Consider the following 23234-nt stretch of genomic DNA (forward strand, 5'->3'; position numbering starts at 1 on the left):
CTTATCGGACGGTTAATATTCAATCTTGAATGCCCTTATCAGACGGTTAATATTAAATCTTGGATTTTGATCTAAGGGTCAATTTCAAATACCACTCTATGGTAACTATATATATAATTATACTAACCTTTATTTAAAATAATATATATTATACAATTATATTTATCAATAGTTTATATATGTTAAGAACCATAATATAAATATATTAAGTAAAATTATATAATAAAAAGCTCGATTATTGAAGCTTAGGCCCGAGCTTGTTTGCTTAAACAAGCCTTGATAAAAGCTGAAGCACGGTCTAACTTAAGTTTTTAACGAGCCAATTTCGATCCATTCCTCTTGCAAAAAAAATATCTGGAGGAGCGTGGCAAGAGTTGTAATTCGAATTTCAAAATTAAAACGTTCCCAATTTCTTTTGCTATATAGCTGCTGCTGCTGCTGCTGCTGCTGCTGTATCTCTTCTCTTTCTCTCAATAAGTCCCGATCTCTACCGAAATCATCAAGGTAAAACCCTAGATCTCCGAATAGTTATTCGATTTGAAAGTTTGTTTTACTGTTCGTATGATGTGATCTATAGGTGCTGTTTGTTAGTATATTAGTTACTCTGCTGCTGACCTGATTGTTGTAAACGAGCAGTTGAATTGATATGTAGGTGTAATTTGGCCGATTAGATGCCTAGTTGGTTGAGCTATAGATCTAGATCTAGGTTTTGATACTTTTCATGCTTATCTCTAGTTGTTGAAGATGCAAATAGTCGTGTACGAATATAATAGGAACGATGATTGTATTTGGGACCGACATGTAGCTACTCTGATCATCAGTCCTTGCTGATAATTTTGATTCTGGATAATATTAACTGTGCTTTTGATTTATAAGGAGTAATTTGGCTGATTAGATGTCAGTTTCGTTAGCGAAATGTGTAGTTATAGATCTAGATCTAAATCTTCACTTCAACAGTATACTTTTCATGTTTATGTGTATAATTGGAACCAAGAATGCGTTTGCTTGCTTGGCTTGCAGCAATCACTTGCTATAGGCATGTATTTGTATTTGGTACTATGATCATCAATCGTTGTTATTAGTGGTAGCCTTGTAATTAATAAATGTGATTCTGGAGAAAATAAGAGCCACCTTTTAGGGCTTAAAGTGCTAGCAAGCTTTAGTAGTTTAATCATGGCTTTGATCCTGCAACCATACTTTTTTAGCATTGATCTAAACAGCGTATTTTAGTTCATTGATATTGGCATTTCAATTCAATACGGCTCATATGTACATGCTGAAATTTGTTGGCCCAGTTTGAATGTTTGAAGGCCAATTTGATATTATTTGTTTAAGTGCCTGTGAAATGGAGCTAACTATGATTTTTCTCTGAAACTATGTGCAGGGTTAGAGTTTTGGTCGTTTGGAAGGTGAAAATATGAACCGAGGAGGGAGCAGTGGTGGCGGACAGAGTTCTTTGAACTACTTGTTTGGAGGTGGAGAAGCCCCGAAAGCTACAGAGTCTGCTCCAGCTGAAACACCAGCAGCAAACAACGTGACAGCTGCAAAACCTGATGTTGCTAAGCAGATTCCTGCAGGTATTCATGGTAATCCTTCAAACAATTACTTCAGAGCTGACGGTCAGAATACTGGCAACTTCATTACGGTAAGTCACGTCTCACAAAACTTAAGTCATATATGTTTCTTTTATTTGTTTTTGTACTAACATAGTGGAACAAATTAAGTTTGTGCACGGTTTTAACTCTAAATTGTTTACATTTTGCAGGACCGACCTTCGACTAAGGTCCACGCTGCACCTGGTGGTGGATCGTCTCTTGGATACCTGTTTGGTGATGGAAGTAATTGAAATGTTTGGTTTGATGTAAGCTCAAAGCGATCAGGTAGTAATTGAGTCTTGAACCTGTAATCATAAAGATAAATCCAAGTTTGAGAACTTGTTTTATCATGACATGTGATCTTATTGTGTGGTCTGTTTGGGCTGCTCTCACTTTGAATGAATCAATGAGCTGAATCTTTTTTTCATGGTCTGGATACCATTATTTTGATGATTGATTAGGGTGAAATTTACTGTCTTTATGTCACATATTATCTACGCATCAAATTTTTACAAAACCATTTTATTGATTTTAATATGGACATTTGTACCTACAATTTGTTCACTTTCATAAATTTTTGAACAATGAAAATATAAACAAAAATCTGGAATTATAAAAAAACTTCGTTGCAATCGTAGTTAGGGTGTGCACGGTTTGGTTTATATCGGTTTATGCTCCGAAACTCCGGATTTTGAAGTTTTGAAAACCGTTCGGTTTCGGTTTTGACGTTTTAGCTTGGCAAACTTAGGACGAAAAATAAATGACACATTAATGTATTTGGGCCTAAATCATTTTTTTCCCCATGATTTCACGCCTACCACCATAGGTATAACAACAGTATTTTTTTAACAAGATTTACACACCTTAACTTGTATTTTATGTATATTGTTGCTTCTAGGGCGGCAAATGCATAGAATATTATGACAGCCAAAATAAGCATCTCCTTCCCCTGTTCTTCAATTTCTAAACTGCTATTCAATCCAATATGGCAAACCCTAAATTAAGTCATAAGTTACTGCGATTGATACACAGAAACCACAACTAGAGATGTTCAACGAAACCGGTTCCTGGAACCGAACCGGTGGACCCGAACCGGACCCGAACCGGTTCCTACCCGTTTTTTGTAGGAACCGGACCCTATCTGATTCAACCCGATGATCCGTGACCGGTTCTTGCATTTCTGAGTGGGGGCGGGTAGGAACCGGAACCGGTTCTGGAACCGAACCATCCGGAACCGGTTCCTAACCGGTTCTAGCCGTTGGATCAAATATAGCCGTTGGAAATCGTTTTTTTTGGCCGTTTTTTTTGACCGTTGGGGTCAAAAATAGCCGTTTTTTGGCTCCCCCAAGCACCCCACTACTAGTATAAATAGGTAAGGTGTCATGGGTTCATCACAACACTCAAAACGCAAACCCGAACGCAAAAAAATACAAAAAACGCTATTACAACGTTTTGAGTTCTCTAATCTCTTGTTTTCTCTTCTTCTATATTCATATTTGTTGTTATGGCTGCCTCACAATCATCGGTTGGTCAAGGTTCCAACGCCGAACCAAGTTTCGTTCGTATTGTACCTCATAATCGTAATCAAGAGATTTGGTGCAATTGGGATTTGGTTGAATTGAGTGACCATTCATTGAAGGCTCGGTGCAAGTTTTGTGGGATTTATTTAAACCCACTTTCGAATTCAAATTTGAAGAAACATTTCGAAAAACCGTATTGCAAGGCGTTGAAAAAGAACGTCGATTCGCAACAAACGCAAATGGATAGTGAAGGCGGAATATTTACATACCAAATTGATCGAGTTCAAGATCGTATGGCGAAGTTTGTGATTCAAGAAGCTTTGCCGTTTAGCTACTTCGACAACCCTCGCTTAACCGCCATGATTCGAGATACGCTTCAACCACAATACACTCACGTAAGTCGTTATACTCTTAAACGTTATTGTTTAAAATTGTGGAAGAAGGCCAAAGAGGTACTAATTGCATATTTTGAAAATATAAATACGGGAATAAACTTAACTAGTGATGTTTGGTCGGCTCCACATGGTCTACCCGAATCTTATCTTTGTGTCACCGCTCATTGGGTAGACCCGTCATCGTGGGAAATGATGAAACGCACCATTGCTTTCGAACTCTTTGAGTATCCACATACGGGAGATAATTTGTTTGAAATTTTAGATTATGTTATAAAAACTTATAAACTATAAAATAAAATATTTTCAATGGCATTTGATAACGCGTCGAATAATACATCGGCAGTTGATAAATTAAAATTAAAATATACGCCGATTTGCAATGGTGTATTTTTTCACTCAAGGTGTGTTGCACATATCATTAATTTAATCGTGCAAGACGGACTTGCTTCGGATGAGGTTACATCGGTTATAAACGATTTTAGACTAATGATACATGAAGTTTTTAAGAAAAGTAAAAAAAGACAAATGGAATATAGAAAATTTTGTAAAGATACGGGAAGAAAAGCTTTGGGAGCTAATTGGGATGTACCTCATCGATGGAATTCCACTTGCATAATGTTTCAAAGTGCTTTGAAACAAAGAGAAACTTTACAAATGTTTCATTATAGTCTTGCCGAGAATGATTTGGCAATCCCCTTTTCAAATGAGAAATGAGAAATTATCAATGACTTATCGACTTTTCTTGAAGTTTTTAAAACATCAACTACGAAACTATCGGGAACGTATTATCCGACAAGTCCCTTGGTTCTTTCGGAGTTATTTTTAATCGTTAACAATCTTAAAGAATTTGAAAATAAAAGTCCAATGTTTTCAAACATCATATTACCAATGAAGTTTAAATTAAAAAAAAACTTTCTTGAATTGCCACCGGTTTTTACTTGCGCCGCCGCTTTAAACCCAATGTTAAATGTTACGGGGGTTGAATGTGTGATAGACGAAATTTTTTCAGCCTTAGATATGCATGAAGTTGACCCAAACTTTTCAACAGAGGCAAAAAATGATTTTAACTTGAATTTTAAATTTATGTATGACTTTTATTTAAATAAATATGGGTCAAACATACACATGCCTATGCCGGGGGGTCTTCATCAAGTTCAAGTGCTACTAGAGTACGAGATCCCATGATTAGCCTTATGAACACCGTTCGCAACGTAACGGCTAAAAAACAAAGGGGTAACACCCCTTCAAGCGAACTAGGAAGGTATAGTGCAAATGATTACTCTACCGGTTTATCCGAAGAGGAATATGGCACTTTTGATGTTTTGGCTTGGTGGAAGGTAAAGAAAACCGAGTTTCCGATTCTTGCCACCATGGCCCGTGATTTACTAACCGTCCAAGCTTCTACGGTAGCTTCGGAATCCGCTTTTTCTCTTAGTGGCAGGGTAATATCGGTGAGAAGAACAAGACTAAATTCGGAGTCGGTGGAGATGTGCATTTGCTTAAAGGATCACTTGGACTCAATCGATCGTATTCAACACGTAACCACTCTCGAAGATGAAACACCACTTGATGTTCGAGTGCACGACGAACAAGAAGGCATTTCTACAAGTAATTCCGAGGAAGAAGTCGCCGCTCAATAATTACGACGAACAAGAAGGCTTTTCTAGAAATAATATGTCACAGCTTTATATTTATAAGTTTAATGTTCCCACTGATGAGTATTGTTTATTGTTTATTTTTATGTTAATTGTTTTTTTTATTTTTCATGTTATACAAATACGAATCGTAGTTTAGAATCCAAATCGCAAACGAAAAACGAAAAAAAAAAAAATTTACACTGTAACCGGTTCCTAACCGGTTCCTATATTCAAAACCCCCTTTTAACTAGGAACCGGTTCCGGTTCCTAGTCCAAACCGTTTTGAACATGCCTAACCACAACTTCTGTTTCTCTTATTCACCCTTAACCTTTCATAATAATAACCAACATCAATTCTTCAGAATTCTTTCTCCTTCATTTATCAGCCCCCCTGTACCTTTTTCAACATCCTCAAGTTTTAATCTCACCACTGCTATTAATGCCTCCTCATCCAGAGATATCCACAGAGAAAAAGTTCTAAGTATTACCCAAGTGTAATGTGCACAGGGCTGTAAACGAACTGAACGTTGAGTGAAGAAACACTAACCGGACCCCGGACAGATTACTGGTAACCTGGGGGTTGGATAGCTGTTTCCCACGAGGGGTTAGACCCTTGGAAGATGGTTCTTCTGATAACCTGCAAAACAGACACCGTGAGCTCGTCACTGAGAAGGGGGGGGTTCCTCCTTGTGACCACCCTCCGGCGTGAGAATCAGACTAGATTGCTCTTTAAATATAAAAGTATATTAAGAGATTGCTAGAGCAGATATCAGGTATAATATGATGATAATGTAGTAAGATATGTTGAGATGATCATACCATTTGGGGTATTTATAGCCGAAGGTAGGTTTCCAAGGAGGTATGGCCGGCTGCAACAGTGTTCCTGTTCATCAACAGTAGCCTACGCACGTGCCCTGCTGGTAGTTGGTGGGTAGGCAGCGGCTGATAGTGACCAGGCCTGCTGTATACTATTCCCTTTCCACCAACTGCCGGCTACGCACGTGGTATGACAGTAGTTGGTGAGTAGGCAGCGGCTAATAGTGATACAGTACAGGAGCATGCTGCTCGCCATACTGTATCAGTGAGTTGTCGTATCTCTGATCAGATCATTCGCCCATACCTCGTCAGGTACAGTAAAAGGTCCTTCAGTATACAGACTGGCTTATTTGGGCGGGAGTATTCCCCCTCCCGCCTCTGTGCGGGATTGCTCCCGGCTTTGCTCATTCCTTCAGGTGACACTGAATGATCAAGAGCTAAGTACCTAGTGCGTGTAGCCATGCTGCGCGGGTGGCCTTCCCTCATGGCTTGTATCCGAGGCTGCGGGAACAGGCGGAGTCCTTCACCATGGGAGGCATTTCCTGCGGGAACAGCTTGCGTACTGCGCGTAAGGACGTCACGTCTCTGAGCATGGTTGGTCCCTGTTTAAGGTGAGTCTTGCGGGACCAACTGGGCTCTGCTGGGACCTACCTCTTCAAGTCCCCCCAGTCCAATGTTCTTCTCATGCGTGTTTAATAAAGTGAGGTGAACTTTTGGACTTGAGCAAAGGGTTTTGAAAAGGGTTTTGTAAGGTTTTCCATGGGGATTCTTTCCGCGGAAGTCCTTGTCACTTGCAGAAATGCCCGAGTTTCCTGCTTGGTCTTTGGGTATGATGCGGGTAGGTCTGTAACCTCCTCGCAAGTCAGGAGCATTGAGTCCCAGTTGTATGTATTTTCCATGAGGTTTTGGTAGTTTTGAACATAGTGATCAATTATGTTAAAACCATCAATTCCATATTGGAACTTCCAACAACGTAGTTCTCGACGTTCCCGCTATGCGGGGATGTTATTTCCGTTTCCGCAAGCATTGCCCAGAAGATCCTTCTTGGTTTCAATTCCCAGCGGAGCGCTAGGTATGTGAAGGGTTTTGCCTTGACACTGTACCTGCGCTCGTCTTACGGTTACTTTACTTCCAAGGTATTCCTGGCGTCAATTCCCTGCGGGTGCTAGGTATGTGGAGGGTTTTGCCTTTACACTGTACCCGCACCCGTCTTGTAGTTACTTGGTTGCCGAGGAATACTTGGCTTCAATTCCCTGCGGGTGCTAGGTATGTGAAGGGTTTTGCCTTAACACTGTACCCGCGGCCGTCTTACGGTTACTTGTTCGCCAAGATTTTCTTGGCTTCAGTTCCCTGCGGGTGCTAGGTATGTGAAGGGTTTTGCCTTTACACTGTACCCGCACCCGGCTTATGGTTACTTGTTTGCCAAGGTACTTGGCTTCAATTCCCTGCGGGTGCTAGGTATGTGAAGGGTTTTGCCTTAACACTGTACCCGCATCCGTCTTACGGTTACTTGTTCACCAAGGTTTACTTGGCTTCAGTTCCCTGCGGGTGCTAGGTATGTGAAGGGTTTTGCCTTAACACTGTACCCGCATCCGTCTTACGGTTACTTGTTCACCAAGGTTTACTTGGCTTCAGTTCCCTGCGGGTGCTAGGTATGTGAAGGGTTTTGCCTTTACACTGTACCCGCACCCGGCTTATGGTTACTTGTTTGCCAAGGTAAGGGGTACTTTCCCGCTTTTTAATATTTTCGAATTTTGAATTTTGAAATTCGAAGAGTTGGTGAAAAGATAAGAACAGTCCAAACCTCTGAAACGTCGTGCGACGGTTTCTTCTGACTGTGTCAGGACGTGCAGGAAGTTATGGTGACGTGACAGAACATGGTCATTCCAGTCGCTTTTTCAGGCGCGTGGGCGTGATTTTTCGGGCGCGTGGCCGCGAAATTACTGGCACACGTCCTTTCTACAGCTGTTGCCAGCTTGCTTTTTGCCACGTGTCATAGTTTCATTGCATCGTTGATTTCTCTCTCCTCCGCATTAAATTCACCGCATTAATTGCGATTAGTATATAAAGGGAGAGAGGCCTCTTTGTAATCCATACTTTCACCTCTCTTCTTCTTCTTAGGTGCTGTTTGTTTTTGCAGACATAAACTGTCTGTAAGCTGATTTCATCTGTTTTTATGTCTGCAGCTGAAGATGTGGTCTGAAGCTCTGTAAGCTGAAAAAATAAGACTGTTTGTTTTTGCATACATAAACTGTTTGTTTTTGCGACGATGAAGTTGCCGGAGGCGATGACGGAGGTGAATCATATCTGGCCGGAGTTTATGGGATGCTTATTGTTGTTTTTGGATGGTTGGAGAGGAGGCAGCAGGAGAGCCGGTAGGGTGAAGATGTGTGAAGCAATAATTTTTAGCTTCTTTTTTAAGATAAAAGAAGCTGATTTCAGATCTTATCTTAAAAAAAAAACAAACAGTCTTCATGGGTGATGTCTGCGCGCCTGCAGGCATCACCCCTCCTGCAGATGTTTTAATCAAAAACAAACACAACCTTAGTGATTTCCGGCAAATACTCCCCTTTTTCAGGCAAGCATTTTCCCGAAATCACTCTTCTTTCAAAAATGTCTTCTCATGATGCTGAAGCTGTAGCCGACGATAGGAGTACTGCTGGCGAGTGCCAGTGTGCTCTACCTGTCGATCAGTACCAGTACATCGTCAGGAAGTTCATGCTCGAGTCTCTCGAGCCTGAGTTTCCTGAATCCCACCAGACTGTGTACGATGCCCCCAGTGGCAAGATCGGGGTATATGCTGCATTCTTTGTTTATGGGAACCTTAGGTTCCCATTGACAAAGTTTGTGTACCGTGTCCTGGAGAGGCACGGGGTGCACCTGACCGAGGTGCATCCGATGGCGATTGCCAAGGTCCGGCACTTCGAGTGGGTGTGTCGGATTCTGGGTATTGAGCCCTACGTGGACCGCCTGATGACCTTCTATACTTGGAGGTGCGTCCAGGGGTGGTACACCCTGACAACCCGTATTAAGGGTTTGAAGATCTGCGTGACCGAGCGCAGTCTCCGATCGTGGAAGCGGGAGTTCTTCTACATCTCTGCCCGCGCCATCCCCATTGCTATGAAGTTCAAGAAGGGTCAAGCGCTTCCGAGCCTTCACGCTTCCAGCTACCAGGAGGCGGAATGGTTAGCGAAGATATCCCGGGTCCAATCTCCGGTTTACCGGTTTGCGGAGTCCGGGATGGTGCTGCTGGGGATGAGCCGGGTATGGAAGGATGCGTCCCGGTTTCCCATCCTTCTTGAATACGGTTTGAACTCTATTCCTTATGGTATGTCTTGTCTTTCTTGCTGATATTAGTTAATTTTCTAACTGTTTCTTTTTCTTTCAGAGGGGAATAATTTGGAGTCGCTCCTGTTCCCGCGGGAAGCTGACAGTCCCGTGCGGGTGGGCACTCGTGCTCTGGACGACAATGAGTTGCCCATCCTGGAGCAAACGGCGGATAGGTTTGTGGAGGTCTATCCGCCGGGCCAAGAGATCCTGAGCCACCGGCGGCCAGGTAAGGAGATATTCTATCCTGAACCCCTCAATGCTGTACCCGTTGCTGGAAATCCTTACATCCTGTCTTCTGAGGAATCCGCAGATGGTCCTCCCCTTGTGCGGAAGAAGAAGGCTGCTGCCGGCGTGAAGGGGAAGGAGAAGGCCTCCACAACTGATCCAGTGGTTCTATCTGACTCGGAGTCAGATAGTGAAGAGGTGGCGGGGAAGCCCGGTGGTGAAAAGACCACTGCTCCGGAGGCTACGACCGTTACCTCCGGAGAACCAACGAAGACGACGGTGACCGGTACCAAGAGGCCGGCTCCATCGGGTTCCTCCCCGCCCGTCCGTACGTTCAGGGTCAAGAAAACCCGTAAGTACAATCATAGTTTGTCTTTGTAGATTTATTACTTCATAAATTTATCTAACACTTTCTTCTTTGTGCAGGCGTGGATGTTGACGCATTCCGGGGTGAACCGCAGGGGAGTATCTCCCCGCCAATGACGGTAGGCTCGGTCAGCCTTCCTGAGGCGTCGACCCAGGCGCCTGCGCCTGCATCCGCTGGTCCAGTTGCTCATTCCTTTGAGCCAACTGTTCCGGCAGAGATGACGTCACCGCCGGCTGTGAGTGCGATTTTTACAGCATCCTTCACAGAGCCGGCGGTTACTGCTGCTGCGACCACGGCGGCGACCACAACGGCGACCACGGCGGCTGCCACCATGCCCGCGCCACCGGCACCGATGGCCGGACCATCAGGTACGCGCAGGGCTTCCCGCCGATCTTTGCCACCTTCCCGTCTGCCTGACCTGTTGGATGGATTTCCTTTAGGTTCAGGTGATGGGTTTGGCGGCTATCGGCCTGTCATTGACCCTACGGGTGCGTAGGGTTCCTTTCTTTTTCCCTTGTTTTTTATCATCTTTTCCTTACTGCTTTTGTTTCTTTTGCAGTGTCGGATTCCAATGAAGTGTATGTTCCTCGATGGAACATACGCCGAGGAACAACCCTTCGCACACCTGTGGAGTGCGTGGACTGGGCTCGCCACGCTGCTCCTCCGGGTGCGTTGGGGGAAGCCATGGTTAGCTACCAGGAGGGTAGGCTAACTAATGAGCTTCGGGTTCTCCAGGCCCGGATGCAGCCGCGCGTCGAGCTGCTTTGTCGTGAAAACGACAAGTTGAAAGCAGCTCGCGCCAAGGACATATCTGAGGCGCGTGCTCTTCGGGAGGAGAACCAACAGCTGGCGGCAGCTGCCGCCGACAAGGAGAAGGCCTTCAAGGCCCTCGAGGTTGAAGTTCAGGCGCGACTCGAGGCCCGCTCCAAGGCTGCCCAAGCTGTGAATGAACAGCTTCGGCTGGCCAGGGAGACTGCGCGAAACGCAACCGAGAGGGTTGCCAAGGCTGAAGCCGTTGCTGAGCCTTTGCGTGTGGAGAATGAAGAGCTCAAGGCCAAATTAGAGGCTCTCCAACGCGCTCATGATGCCTTGGCAATGGAAGATGCCAAGAAACTCCAGGAAATCCTGGACCAGAGGGGGGTGCTTGACCACACCGAGCGGAAACTTAAGGGCGTCGAAGAGGCTGCCGCAAAGAAAGTTTTACTTGCCAACCTTAACAAGAGCGAAGCCGATCGCGCCCATAACGAAGCTCAAGCTGCCCTCCAATGGCTTCTTCGAGAAGCGTTGCCTCAGGTATGTTTAGTTTTATCTTCACACTTTTCTTTTGTAAGAAAAGGTTCTAATACTTGTGTTTTCTTTGTAGGTTGTGCGTCGGGTCTTTTCAGAGACCTCTTACGATGATGCTATGACCGCAGCCCTCAACGCTTCTCATGAGGATGGGGAAAAGGCCGGCTTCCTGCTTGGTCTAGGGTTTGTTGAGAAAGGCGTCCCGCCTTCCAACTTCCCTTTGTTCGATGTGGATACCGAAGCCATTTATGACCAAGCATTGAACCAATACGCCGCCTTCCCGCATCCAGTGGTGGAGAAGGTGGACGAAGTAGCTGCTGCTGATGATGGGTTAGCTGTCCTCAAAGCGTTCCTCGAACCACCCCGTTCTTCTGACGGAGCGGGTCCAAGTGGAAGCGGCCCTGAAGCTTGATCCTGAAGATCCCTTCCCATTGCTAAGATAGACTTGTATAGTTTTTTTTTTCTTTTAGGCGGGTAGTTACCCGGCCATTCTTGTAATATATTCTTGAAATATTAATCTTTTTGCTAAGATTGTTATTTCCTTCTTTGGGTTCCTTGCTTTATAAACTTATGACTTGCATACTTAGTTTAAATTAGCAATTTTCCAAGTGTTTAGAATAAGTTAACCTTTGAACGTGGTTGATAATGGGTTAAAGTTTCGCTTCCTCCTTCGTGATTGTGCGGGTAGAACCGTCACTTGCACTTGGTAGGATGGCTAAACTTTAACCTTCATCTGACCTGCGTGTAGGTTTTACTTTTCGAAATTTCTAAGGCATTAAGATAAGTTAACCTTTGAACGTGGTTGATAATGGATTAAAGTTTTCGCTTCCTCTTTCGTGATTGTGCGGGTAGAACCGTCACTTGCACTTAGTAGGATGGCTTTAACTTTAAACCTATATCTGACCTGCGTGTAGGTTTTCCTCACCTTTTGAGGATAAGTTAACCTTTGAACGTGGTTGATAACAGGAAGTCTTGCTCCCTCTTTCGTGATTGTGCGGGTAGATCCGTCACTTGCACTTAGTAGGATGGCAAAACTTTACCCTTATCTGACCTGCGTGTAGGTTTTCCTCATCCTTTGAGGATAAGTTAACCTTTGAACGTGGTTGATAATAGGTGTGAAGTTTTGCTTCCTCTTTCGTGATTGTGCGGGTAGAACCGTCACTTGCACTTAGTAGAATGGCAAAACTTTACCCTTATCTGACCTGCGTGTAGGTTTTCCTCATCCTTTGAGGATAAGTTAACCTTTGAACGTGGTTGATAATAGGTGTGAAGTTTTGCTTCCTCTTTCGTGATTGTGCGGGTAGAACCGTCACTTGCACTTAGTAGGATGGCAAAACTTTACCCTTATCTGACCTGCGTGTAGGTTTTCCTTATCCTTTTTAAGAATTTTGTTTTGAACCGTTCGACGCGCGGTTGTCGATAGGTTAGTGTTCAGTTTCCTTTCATGATTCATGTGGATAGACCGGCACTTTCATTTAATGGGATAATTGAACTCTTCCCCTTCAACTGACATGCGTGAAGGTTTGTCAAGTTATTGGGTTCGTGCGGGTAGGACCGCCTTCCCACGCAACGACTTCACGTAATGTGAACGCCGTCACCAGTGTTGCATAGTTTAACCGTTCGACGCGCGGTTGTTGATAGGTTATTATTCAGTTTCCTTTTAATGATTCATGCGGATAGACCGGCACTTTCATTTTTGGGTGCTGAACTTTTTCCCAAACTGACCTGCGTGAAGGTTTGTCACGTTATTGGGTTCGTGCGGGTAGGACCGCCTTCCCATGCAATGACTTCACGTAATTATGCGGTGAAAACCGGCATATTAGTGTTCAGAAAAGTATAAATGTAAAATCATCAGCTTCGGTGTTCTTAAAGAGAATCATTTCCATTAGAAGTGGCTCTTGGCCTTTTCTTTACAAATTGGAATTGATTTACATGCACTGTGTAAATGAGCTCCCTTCCATGTTGGGATGGGAGTGCCATCGAGCCGATACGCACCTGGTTCGGGATCTCGTTCTTTACGCAACATGTAGTCTCGATTTTGAAGCTGGAATTGATTCGTGTTTTCCCCAGCTGGGGTTCTATACGCACTCGCCTGCTCAGCCTTTATTACGCCACGAGGTGCGCGAGCGTCCCATCTCTGACAAATGCTTCGACCATATCTTTTACATCTATGCATTCTTCAGTGTTGTGGCCCTTTGTCTTGTGAAAGTCACAGTATTTGCTCCGATCAGCATCGTGACGATGTCGGATTATTGGAGGCTTTGGCCATGGGAGCTCTTCAGTGGCGAATATCTCAGTGACGCTTTTGGTGAGTGGCGTCCATCTGGAGTTCCGGTGCGACTGTACATTATCCCTTCCGCCCAACCGATGTTGCAAGCCGGATGAGGTGTCAAAGTTTACCCTTGACTGCCAAATGCCTAGCTTTCGTTTTTTATTTAGTCGGGCGGTGAGGACGTTGTCTTCTCTCGTCCTCTGGGTGTAGAGGTTTGTGCTCTGTGGGAGATCTCTACCCAGTTGCTTCTCTGTTTCCGCATAGCGTTTTGCTGCTGTCATGATGCCATCCCATGTGGATGGCATGCCATCTTTACCCGTTAGGGTGCGGATGAGCTCTGGGTCATGTGCGCCCTGGATGAAGGCAGCGCGAACAAGATCTTCGCTGATATTGCCCAAACTTAGCTTCTTTGAGTTGAAGCGAGTGATGAAGTTTGGCAGAGATTCATCTTCCTCTCGTATGCATTTGAGGATTGTCCATTGCTCCTCGGTATACTTTCGTTGCTGGCTGAAGTGTTGGCTAAACTTCTGTTGGAAGTCTGCCCAGTCGTAGATGTGGTTGACCGGTAGACGATCGAACCATGCTCTAGCAGCCCCAACCAGCGTCATTTGGAACATGTAACACCACGTGGGTTCCGTCCAATTGCTGACGGTTGCCCCCGCTATGAACCTGTTCAAATGATCGTCTGGATCAGATATACCGTCATATGTGCCTATGTTGGGCATTTGTTTGGCACTCTTTGGGGCGATTGCTTCAGCAATGTCCCTTGCAAATTTGGACGTTCCTGCATTTGCAACGTTTGGTCTGAACGTTTTAGAGAAGTCTCGTGGACTTCCACCTGTGCTTTTTGGTTTGAAGGCTTGTCCAAAATGCCTTTTCGGTTGGGATTCCGTTTCCTTACGCTTCCCTTTTGCCCTATGGCGAGGGTTCGCGTCGGAGTCGGATTCCTCCGAGTCATCCTCCCAGTATTCGAATTCGTCGGCCTGTTGCACGGAACGCAAGCGTTCGTCCAACTCAGCCTGGAATTCCTTTTGTCGTGCCTCCGCCCATGCCTTAACTTCATCGAGAGTCTGGCGGGGGAGTCTTCGTTTCTCAAACTGGGTATCGGTGGATCCCAGTAGGCGATCATTTACTGCCCCAGCTTTGGTAAGTGGGGTAGTGTTCGTAAAATTTACTTCACTTGCCCCGGCTTCGGTAACCGGGGTAGTGTTCGTAAAAACTGTGTTGCCGGTGTTCATCCCAGTAGCTGGGGTTGTGGTCACCGGAATTTCTCTAACCATCTTTGTAAAAGTTTGAAAAAACTGGAGAAAATTGTAGTTCTAGCTTTATGCACGGATGGCGCCAATGAAGAAACACTAACCGGACCCCGGACAGATTACTGGTAACCTGGGGGTTGGATAGCTGTTTCCCACGAGGGGTTAGACCCTTGGAAGATGGTTCTTCTGATAACCTGCAAAACAGACACCGTGAGCTCGTCACTGAGAAGGGGGGGTTCCTCCTTGTGACCACCCTCCGGCGTGAGAATCAGACTAGATTGCTCTTTAAATATAAAAGTATATTAAGAGATTGCTAGAGCAGATATCAGGTATAATATGATGATAATGTAGTAAGATATGTTGAGATGATCATACCATTTGGGGTATTTATAGCCGAAGGTAGGTTTCCAAGGAGGTATGGCCGGCTGCAACAGTGTTCCTGTTCATCAACAGTAGCCTACGCACGTGCCCTGCTGGTAGTTGGTGGGTAGGCAGCGGCTGATAGTGACCAGGCCTGCTGTGTACTATTCCCTTTCCACCAACTGCCGGCTACGCACGTGGTATGACAGTAGTTGGTGAGTAGGCAGCGGCTAATAGTGATACAGTACAGGAGCATGCTGCTCGCCATACTGTATCAGTGAGCTGTCGTATCTCTGATCAGATCTTTCGCCCATACCTCGTCAGGTACAGTAAAAGGTCCTTCAGTATACAGACTGGCTTATTTGGGCGGGAGTATTCCCCCTCCCGCCTCTGTGCGGGATTGCTCCCGGCTTTGCTCATTCCTTCAGGTGACACTGAATGATCGAGAGCTAAGTACCTAGTGCTTGTAGCCATGCTGCGCGGGTGGCCTTCCCTCATGGCTTGTATCCGAGGCTGCGGGAACAGGCGGAGTCCTTCACCATGGGAGGCATTTCCTGCGGGAACAGCTTGCGTACTGCGCGTAAGGACGTCACGTCTCTGAGCATGGTTGGTCCTGCGGATCCAGTTGGTCTCTGCGCAGACGTCCCTGTTTAAGGTGAGTCTTGCGGGACCAACTGGGCTCTGCTGGGACCTACCTCTTCATTGAGCAAACATGAACAATAAATTTGGTTTGATTAGTCAAATAAACAAACATGAATAAATGATGCATTCGTTCATTCATGTTCGTGAATGTTCCATAACGTGTTTGTTTAAAGGCTTTTACATTTCATATTTTTTGTTTATTATCCAAACATTTAAATTATGGGAAACTCAGACCTTTCATACTTTAAGTTGATAATAATGATTATGATTATGATTATTGAGTTAGGGGGTGTTTGGGATTCCTTAGTTTACCTCCTTATAACTTTTCATTAAGTTAATAAGTTATAAAAGTGTAACTTATGAAACTTTTCCTCTCACAATATAAGCAATCCCAAACAACTTAATGCTTTTCAAAAAGCTAATAAGTTATAAGTTGGTGAAAATAAGCAATCCCAAACGCCCCCTAAGTATTTTTAACTTATTAAAAATGTTTTTTTACATTCGTTTGTGTTTGCTTAGAAAGTTAACGAACATGAACAAGTTCATTTCCTTGACAAATGAAAATGGACGCGAAATTTCATTCGGTTATCTGTTCGTGAATTGGTCGTTTGTCCGATAAAAGCTTGACGAACGAACATGAACAAGCCTTGTTCAGTTTGTTTACAGCCCTATATGTGCGTGCATATGCATATTTTGATGCTTTGTATTATTCAACTTAGTAGATGCAATGCTTTAAACAATCATAGATTGGAGATAGCGGTGTTGCTGTTTTACAAAATTGTTGTTGGGGTGAGAAAGCTCTATCTATTGCTAAAGATGTGTTGCTACAGTTTGGTGATGACATAGAAATCTTTGGTTTTAAAATTTACCCTGCGGGTCGAGGATTCGTGTATGTGAGACTGCATAGGCTCTGTAACAAGTTCTATACAAACATCATTGATGTGCTATCCAGACACAGTGACGTACTGACGTGTCATACGACCGGTATAATCTTTGTTTGCCCTAGAATAGGGACCATATTCTAGGGTGAAATAGGTTATGTGGTCCGTATGATATGACAGACAATCTGGTGTAATGAGTATGATCTTCTGTAAAATTAATTGAGGCCATACTAGCTGAATAACAAGGCGAAAAGCGACCAAACTGGTCGTTTTGATAGTCACAATGATAGGCGAATAGTGACTGATATGATTGCTGACAAAAACCATACGGGCCGTATGAGTTTTTTTCTAACTATGGCGTTTGTGACAGGTTTCTGAGCCTGGAGGATATTCAAAGTTACAGTCACGAATACAAGAAAAAACTAGACGAAGCAGGAGCGGTTGGAAACTTCCCTAGTGACCTGGCTGTCGAGGTATCGTCTCCTGATGCAGATCGACTACTAAGAATACCGGATGATCTGCAGCGTTTTAAAAACATGGCTATGCGAGTAAAGTATGACGAAAAGAGGGAATATTCTTTTTGGAATCCATTGATAAGGATTCTGGAAGTTGTGTATGGAAGCTGGCTGATGTAAAAGAAAATCGGGATCCCTCATTTAAAGGAAGACCGCTGACCCACAAACAAAAGGACTGGAGGCTCAAATTGTCATATGAAATGCTTGAGCAGGTGAGTCTGTATCTTGGCTACCAGTAACATATAGTCTTAAAAGTTTTATATGTTTTGAGGAATTATTAGATGTTGAACTTTTTGATTGATATGGTTAATGGATTATTATTGTCTATTTACTAAACCAATTCCAATCCTGTATAAAAACAAAAATAACATGATCTTGATGTATAATGGATAATAGACTTGTCATCATAATGTGAAAATGAGTCGATTTGGGTTGTACTTTAAGAATTTGTCGATACGGGTTATATTTTCAAGGCCAGTAGTGGTAAACTTGAAAGATAGGTAAAATGAAACATGATTGAACGGTTAAAAGTTAATCAAAGTGTATTTGTAATTTAAAATATGTCATACAAACTGAAAGCCCAAAAACATATGTTTACATACAACCTTCCTACAAGTACTACCCTTATAAACCCAACTATTGCAATAAGTTGAAAGCGATCGGTCCATTTTGCCACCAATAATTAGTAAAGATAATAGTGTTTATAATGTTTGTTTTAAGGTTTTTGAACTTTAATTGATTCATCCTACGTTAGAATCGTTTATGTACTAAAATGATTCATCTATGCGCCGGTAGAAGAACAAAAACCGCAATTCTTTCAAGTAAATTTTAGATTCCCACCTCTTTCAGCGCATCAATGTCTTTCTATTTCACTTCAGATCGATCTGAGGTTATCGAGTTTGCACTCGAACTCTTATTTAAATAACACAACACAGTAGAGGTAACTACACTTTCTCAAAAAGAACACATACAAAAAATAGCAACATACCTTTATATTTTAACGAATAACGAGCTACTTTCGAAATTATTAGACAACATACTTCAGTTATTTTATGATCATAGCAACCAAAAACTAAAAGTTTTGCCATTCATAGTAAAAACTGTTTCATTGATTTTTACCAAAAATAACATATTTACCTCATTTATTTGGTATAAAAAAACAAAGTATGTTGTTAGTTTTTTATATAATTTTGAAAGTACGTTGTTACCGTTTGTAAAGTGTTAGATTAAATATCAAGGTTTAAATAAATATTTTATTTATCTATGATTTATTGGTCTAGTGGTACGTTGTTATTCCTTACAAATGTTAGGTTATAAGTTAAAATTTTTGTAACTGTCAGATGAATGTGAATATTTGATGTTAAAAAAAGAATAATAAACATCTTATTTGGCTATAAACTTACATTACAACATACATAATTGATTTTTGTTAGTCTGTTCTATAAAAAAGATTATAACCAAGAAACATCTTCTTATGTGTAATAGTTTTAATGTGGATTTACAAAATTCAAATTAAACAATATTTTTCTGGTTTATTCTCCTTTTAATCTTGTCACATCATAAACAAAATGGGATATCATATTAGGACACTAACCCATTTTTCTGACACCCGCCTGTTGGTGTTTATATTACTTATATGGACGTATATGTATTCAAACCAAAAAAACACTAAAAAAATAAAAATACCCATTTTATCAGCCCCAACACATATTCTTGTAAAGTTTATTTTTGTTTCCATTTCATGTGTCCTGTCGGTCTCTGTCAGAGCATCCACATCTTCCACGTAACATTAGAATAAAAACCTCCGCTTTCTTTCTTTTCTGTACAAACAGACCTCCATCCTTTTAATATCCTACCCTGGTCAGTCTTCTTTACCTCTTATTATTATCATTATGTTTATGTTTGTGGTTAACTACTTGCTTTGCTTTCACCAATTATTTCAATTTCACCCATTTAATTAGGACGGAGGATGAATTTATACTCTAAACACTTTAATCCTTCGTTTTGAATTCTATACTATAACATGACTTTGGTTGAATTACTTACATGTGTTAAATAAGTTACTGGATTTGGAATGCCTGCCTATAAGGTGTTCGATGAAATGCCTGCCTGTGAAAAACATCATTATTACTTTATAAACAAACATACATGTATTTAGGAATCCAAAAGGCACTGCCTTTGGGGCTAGTAATAAGGTATAAAAGGAGAGTGCAATGATTTAGGTTAAGTGGTGAGAAAACTCAATGTTATAAATGAAACCAAAAGTTGTGACCACATTGAAAATATTCCTGTGGTGAAGCTAAAACAGAACGATAAAAGTAAGCACCTTTTCTTTCAAACACCCTTTGCTTCAATGACAGATTCAACAACTTAACAAACAGATACCCGTGTATCTTGTGTTAAAGGGTGCAACTTCTCTTTCAAGTTTAAAAATTATACCAAAGTGCAAGGGACACGAGGTTGTTGGTGCTAAAGTGTTAACAAATTGGTATGACTTTTCTGTTTCTATAGTACCGCGCTTGACTTCAAAAGTCAAAAGTTTAACACTTCCACTTCTTTATAGTTTTCCATGTTTAGCAGCTTATACTAGTCCCTTCTATCCCGAAAACAAGAGTCACTTAAAAAATCAAGAGTACATTGAATGACAGTCTACATGTGAGTTAGTACAAATTAACAAATGCATAGCTGCTATTGTAGAATCATGCTTATTTTGATGTTAAAGTTTGACATAGTACTTGCTTATAATCATTTTGGGCTTTGTTGGCTTTGCAGATTTTAATTTCATTAATTAATTTGAAGCCAGCTGATAAAAATGAATATTTTCAAGCAGCTACGGTCATCAAGATTAGCTTGCACTCGTGTCTGCACATCTTATAAAGGTAGGGACGTAGTTTCATATAAGAGACTTCTTTAATCACGCTGTTTCTGATCCTAAACATTACTAATATTTATTTTCACAAATCGGAAGCTACATTATTGATATTGTTTACAACATTTTCACGCAGCATCTTTTTCGTTTTTTAATTTCTCCTCGGATGCTTCAATACAAGTCCATTCACAAGAACAAGAAGTAGTAATAGCTTTAGGTAGCAATGTGGGTGATAGGCTTAATAACTTTAACGAAGCCTTACGTCAAATAAAGAAATCAGGCATAGAAATAACAAGGCACGCATGCTTATACGAAACCGAGCCTGCTTACGTGACCGATCAGCCTCTTTTTCTCAACTCCGCCATCAGAGGCATTACAAAGCTGGGCCCACATGAGCTGTTATCAGTCCTCAAGAAAATTGAAAAAGAAATGGGCCGGGTCAAAGGTATTAGGTACGGCCCGCGACCCATTGATTTAGACATACTGTTTTATGGTAAATACAGAATTAACTCTGAGATTCTCACTGTTCCGCATGAAAGAATCTTTGAGAGGCCGTTTGTTATGGCCCCATTAGTTGACTTGTTGGGGTTGGATGTTGACCATGATACGGTTGCATACTGGCATTCTTTCTCAAAAGGAGGACTTTTTAAGTCCTGGAAAGAATTAGGTGGGGAATCTTTGATAGGAAAAGACGGGTTGAGACGAGTTTTACCGGTCAACAATCGGTTATGGGATTGGTCAAAGAAAACCTCTGTCATGGGAATCTTGAATTTGACTCCCGATAGTTTTAGTGACGGAGGAAAGTTTGATTCTGTGGGGTCCGCTGTATCGCGTGTTCGGACCATGATATCCGAAGGAGTTGACATAATCGACCTGGGAGCTCAATCCACAAGACCAATGGCAACCAAGATCTCGGTTGAAGAAGAACTCGATCGGTTAATACCTGTTGTTCAAAAGATTCTTGAATTACCAGAAATTGAAGGAAAATTAATATCTATAGACACATTTTACTCACAAGTTGCTTTAGAAGCAGTTAACAAAGGGGCTCATATTATTAATGATGTATCAGGCGGAAATCTAGATTCTGATATGTATCGGGTGGTTGCTAATCTTGATGTCCCGTATATTACTATGCATATGAGAGGGGACCCATCAACAATGCAAAACATTGAGAATTTGAAGTATGATGATGTTTGTAAACAAGTTGGTGATGAGTTGTATGAGCGCGTAAGTGCTGCAGAGTTATCGGGTGTGCCTGCGTGGAGGATTATTCTTGACCCCGGGATTGGGTTTTCAAAGAAAACCGAGGACAATTTGGAGATTTTGATGGGGTTAAAGAGGATTAGGAGTGAGATTGGGCGGAAGAGTTTAGGGGTTTCGCGTGCACCTTTGTTAGTCGGGCCTTCAAGAAAGAGGTTTTTGGGGGAGATTTGTGGTCGGGCATCCGCTGTTGAGAGAGGCCCGGGAACTGTTGCTGCTGTTACGTGTGCGGTTTTGGGTGGGGCTAATGTTGTTCGTGTTCATAATGTTGGAGATAATGTGGATGCGGTAAAGGTTTGTGATTCGATGTTGGATCGGGTTGAGAGATCTTAGTTGGTTGTGGTTTTTTTGAAGTGTTGTTTTGGTTTCAAGTTTTTGGATGAAATTTGATTGAGGAAGCTTTGAGTTTGAATCTTGATGATTGAGATTATAGATATTCTTTGATAAGTGATTTGAAAGCTGATATGATGGATAGTAGTTAGTAAGTGGTGTGACAATTAGCTTTACCATACAGTTAAAATAACAGTTTTATAACTCAAATAACCCATTTAAATAAACTGCCTGTTTGTTCTATTTTCTTATAGCATGTATACATGCTTGTAATGAAGATTTGTGTGTGTGTGTGTTACTTGAAAACACACACATTGAAACACACCACACCACACCACACCACACATAGGAGGTTTATACTAGAAAGGGCAATCGAAAATGCAGCAAACATAATTTGTTCTCGCTCATGTGAAGTGTCTTACCACACCACTAAAGTTTATGGCTCGTTTGAAACCATTAAATCGATCAAATGTGTCCTTCATTAATTGGGTGGGCGGTTTAGGATTTTACAAAACCATATCTAACAATGTGGTTTATGGTTTATACATGAAATGAGTAGGAAAAAACAAAATCGGGTCATATGATTTCAGACAATTTGCAACCCTTGCTTCAAATTTGATCTACCTGCATCCCCGATATAACTTCGTTATAGTTTGAGCCCAAAAACCACATGGGTGCAAACAATACTTATATATACTTGGATGTTTAATTACATTATGGTTGGCTGTAACGTAGGCTATACGCATCACGGGTGTAGTACAGTAAATGAAGTGAGTTTTTTAATTTTGATTGTATTTTAAATATTTTTTTTAGTCTAAAGCCCAACAAGCACAAAGTGTGAAACCAAAACGAAGTCAAACCATTACTAAAGGCTAGGTTTTTGCTTTTCTTCAATTTTAATATTCAATGCTTTCGTTTTAGTTGATAATATTTAAAATAATTACTAATTGTTTAACTCACAGATTGACCTAAAAAGATTAAAATCGAACAGTGAAACACACGTATTCTACACACATTTCATTTGGAAATTTAACTTTAGTCATTCTTTTTTGCTTATTAAACAATAACTTTATTTTTCTTTTTATGATTAATAATGTGTTAATTTTTATATATTCAAATGTGCCATTGAAATGCTTTATTTTTAGCTACATTTCAACGTTTGAACGTAAATTTATAACTTTACAAAGGTTTTTTTCTTTATTATTTTCAAAACTAAATAATAAAGATTCTTAGTAGCTATTAATTTGTTTATGATCAACAAATTGAAAATATATACTTTGTAAAACTTAATTCAGAAACAAAAGGGTGAAAATAAGTTGTGTGTTTTTTTGTGGGTGACAAGACAAGAGTCATCATCTTTGATCTTTCAATTCAAATTGGACAAACAAACCGAGCTGCATTCAAAGCAGCTGAAATAAAAAGAAACATGCATGCATGGCCTCTCTGCATGTGTATGTGTAGATCTGCAGGAGGATGCATGAGTCTAATCAGACTTGCCACAAATGTATACCAGAAAAGAGTAAGCATCAAACCAATCATTACTACCAAATTCGTTAATCATCAAACCAACTTCACATCATCCATTCTGTGTTTTTGTGCCTTTGTGTTTTCTACAATCATCATTCATACATATAGGGTACATCTTTATGAAGCATGCATGCATACACACATACATGC

At 41.6% G+C, this 23234-nt stretch overlaps 2 protein-coding genes across 2 annotated transcripts; both read left to right on the forward strand.

The window, feature by feature from the left end:
- Positions 1-440: 440 nt before the first annotated feature.
- LOC143560530 (protein SPIRAL1-like 2) lies at positions 441-1992 on the forward strand. Its single transcript, XM_077048812.1, has 3 exons — positions 441-504; positions 1385-1645; positions 1766-1992. The coding sequence occupies exons 2-3, from the start codon at positions 1418-1420 to the stop codon at positions 1844-1846; spliced, it is 309 nt and encodes a 102-aa protein (XP_076904927.1). The 5' UTR covers positions 441-504; positions 1385-1417; the 3' UTR covers positions 1847-1992.
- Positions 1993-19886: 17894 nt separating this feature from the next.
- Positions 19887-21596, forward strand: LOC143560531 (folate synthesis bifunctional protein, mitochondrial-like). The gene is made up of 2 exons (XM_077048814.1): positions 19887-19977; positions 20104-21596. Exons 1-2 carry the CDS (start codon positions 19911-19913, stop codon positions 21558-21560), a joined length of 1524 nt encoding a protein of 507 aa, XP_076904929.1. The 5' UTR covers positions 19887-19910; the 3' UTR covers positions 21561-21596.
- Positions 21597-23234: the final 1638 nt, after the last annotated feature.

The sequence above is a fragment of the Bidens hawaiensis genome, unplaced genomic scaffold (assembly GCF_021521415.1).
Source record: "Bidens hawaiensis isolate Kalapana, Puna unplaced genomic scaffold, B.hawaiensis_p1.1 tig00020362_1, whole genome shotgun sequence".
NCBI lineage: Eukaryota > Viridiplantae > Streptophyta > Magnoliopsida > Asterales > Asteraceae > Bidens > Bidens hawaiensis.

Bases quoted from the DNA above. Each gene is read 5' to 3' on its own strand.
- LOC143560531 (XM_077048814.1), top strand. From the start codon at position 19,911: ATGAATATTTTCAAGCAGCTACGGTCATCAAGATTAGCTTGCACTCGT. The intron at 19,978-20,103 runs GTAGGGACGTAG...ATTTTCACGCAG, and splicing joins TGTCTGCACATCTTATAAAG to CATCTTTTTCGTTTTTTAAT.
- LOC143560530 (XM_077048812.1), top strand. From the start codon at position 1,418: ATGAACCGAGGAGGGAGCAGTGGTGGCGGACAGAGTTCTTTGAACTAC. The intron at 1,646-1,765 runs GTAAGTCACGTC...TACATTTTGCAG, and splicing joins ATACTGGCAACTTCATTACG to GACCGACCTTCGACTAAGGT.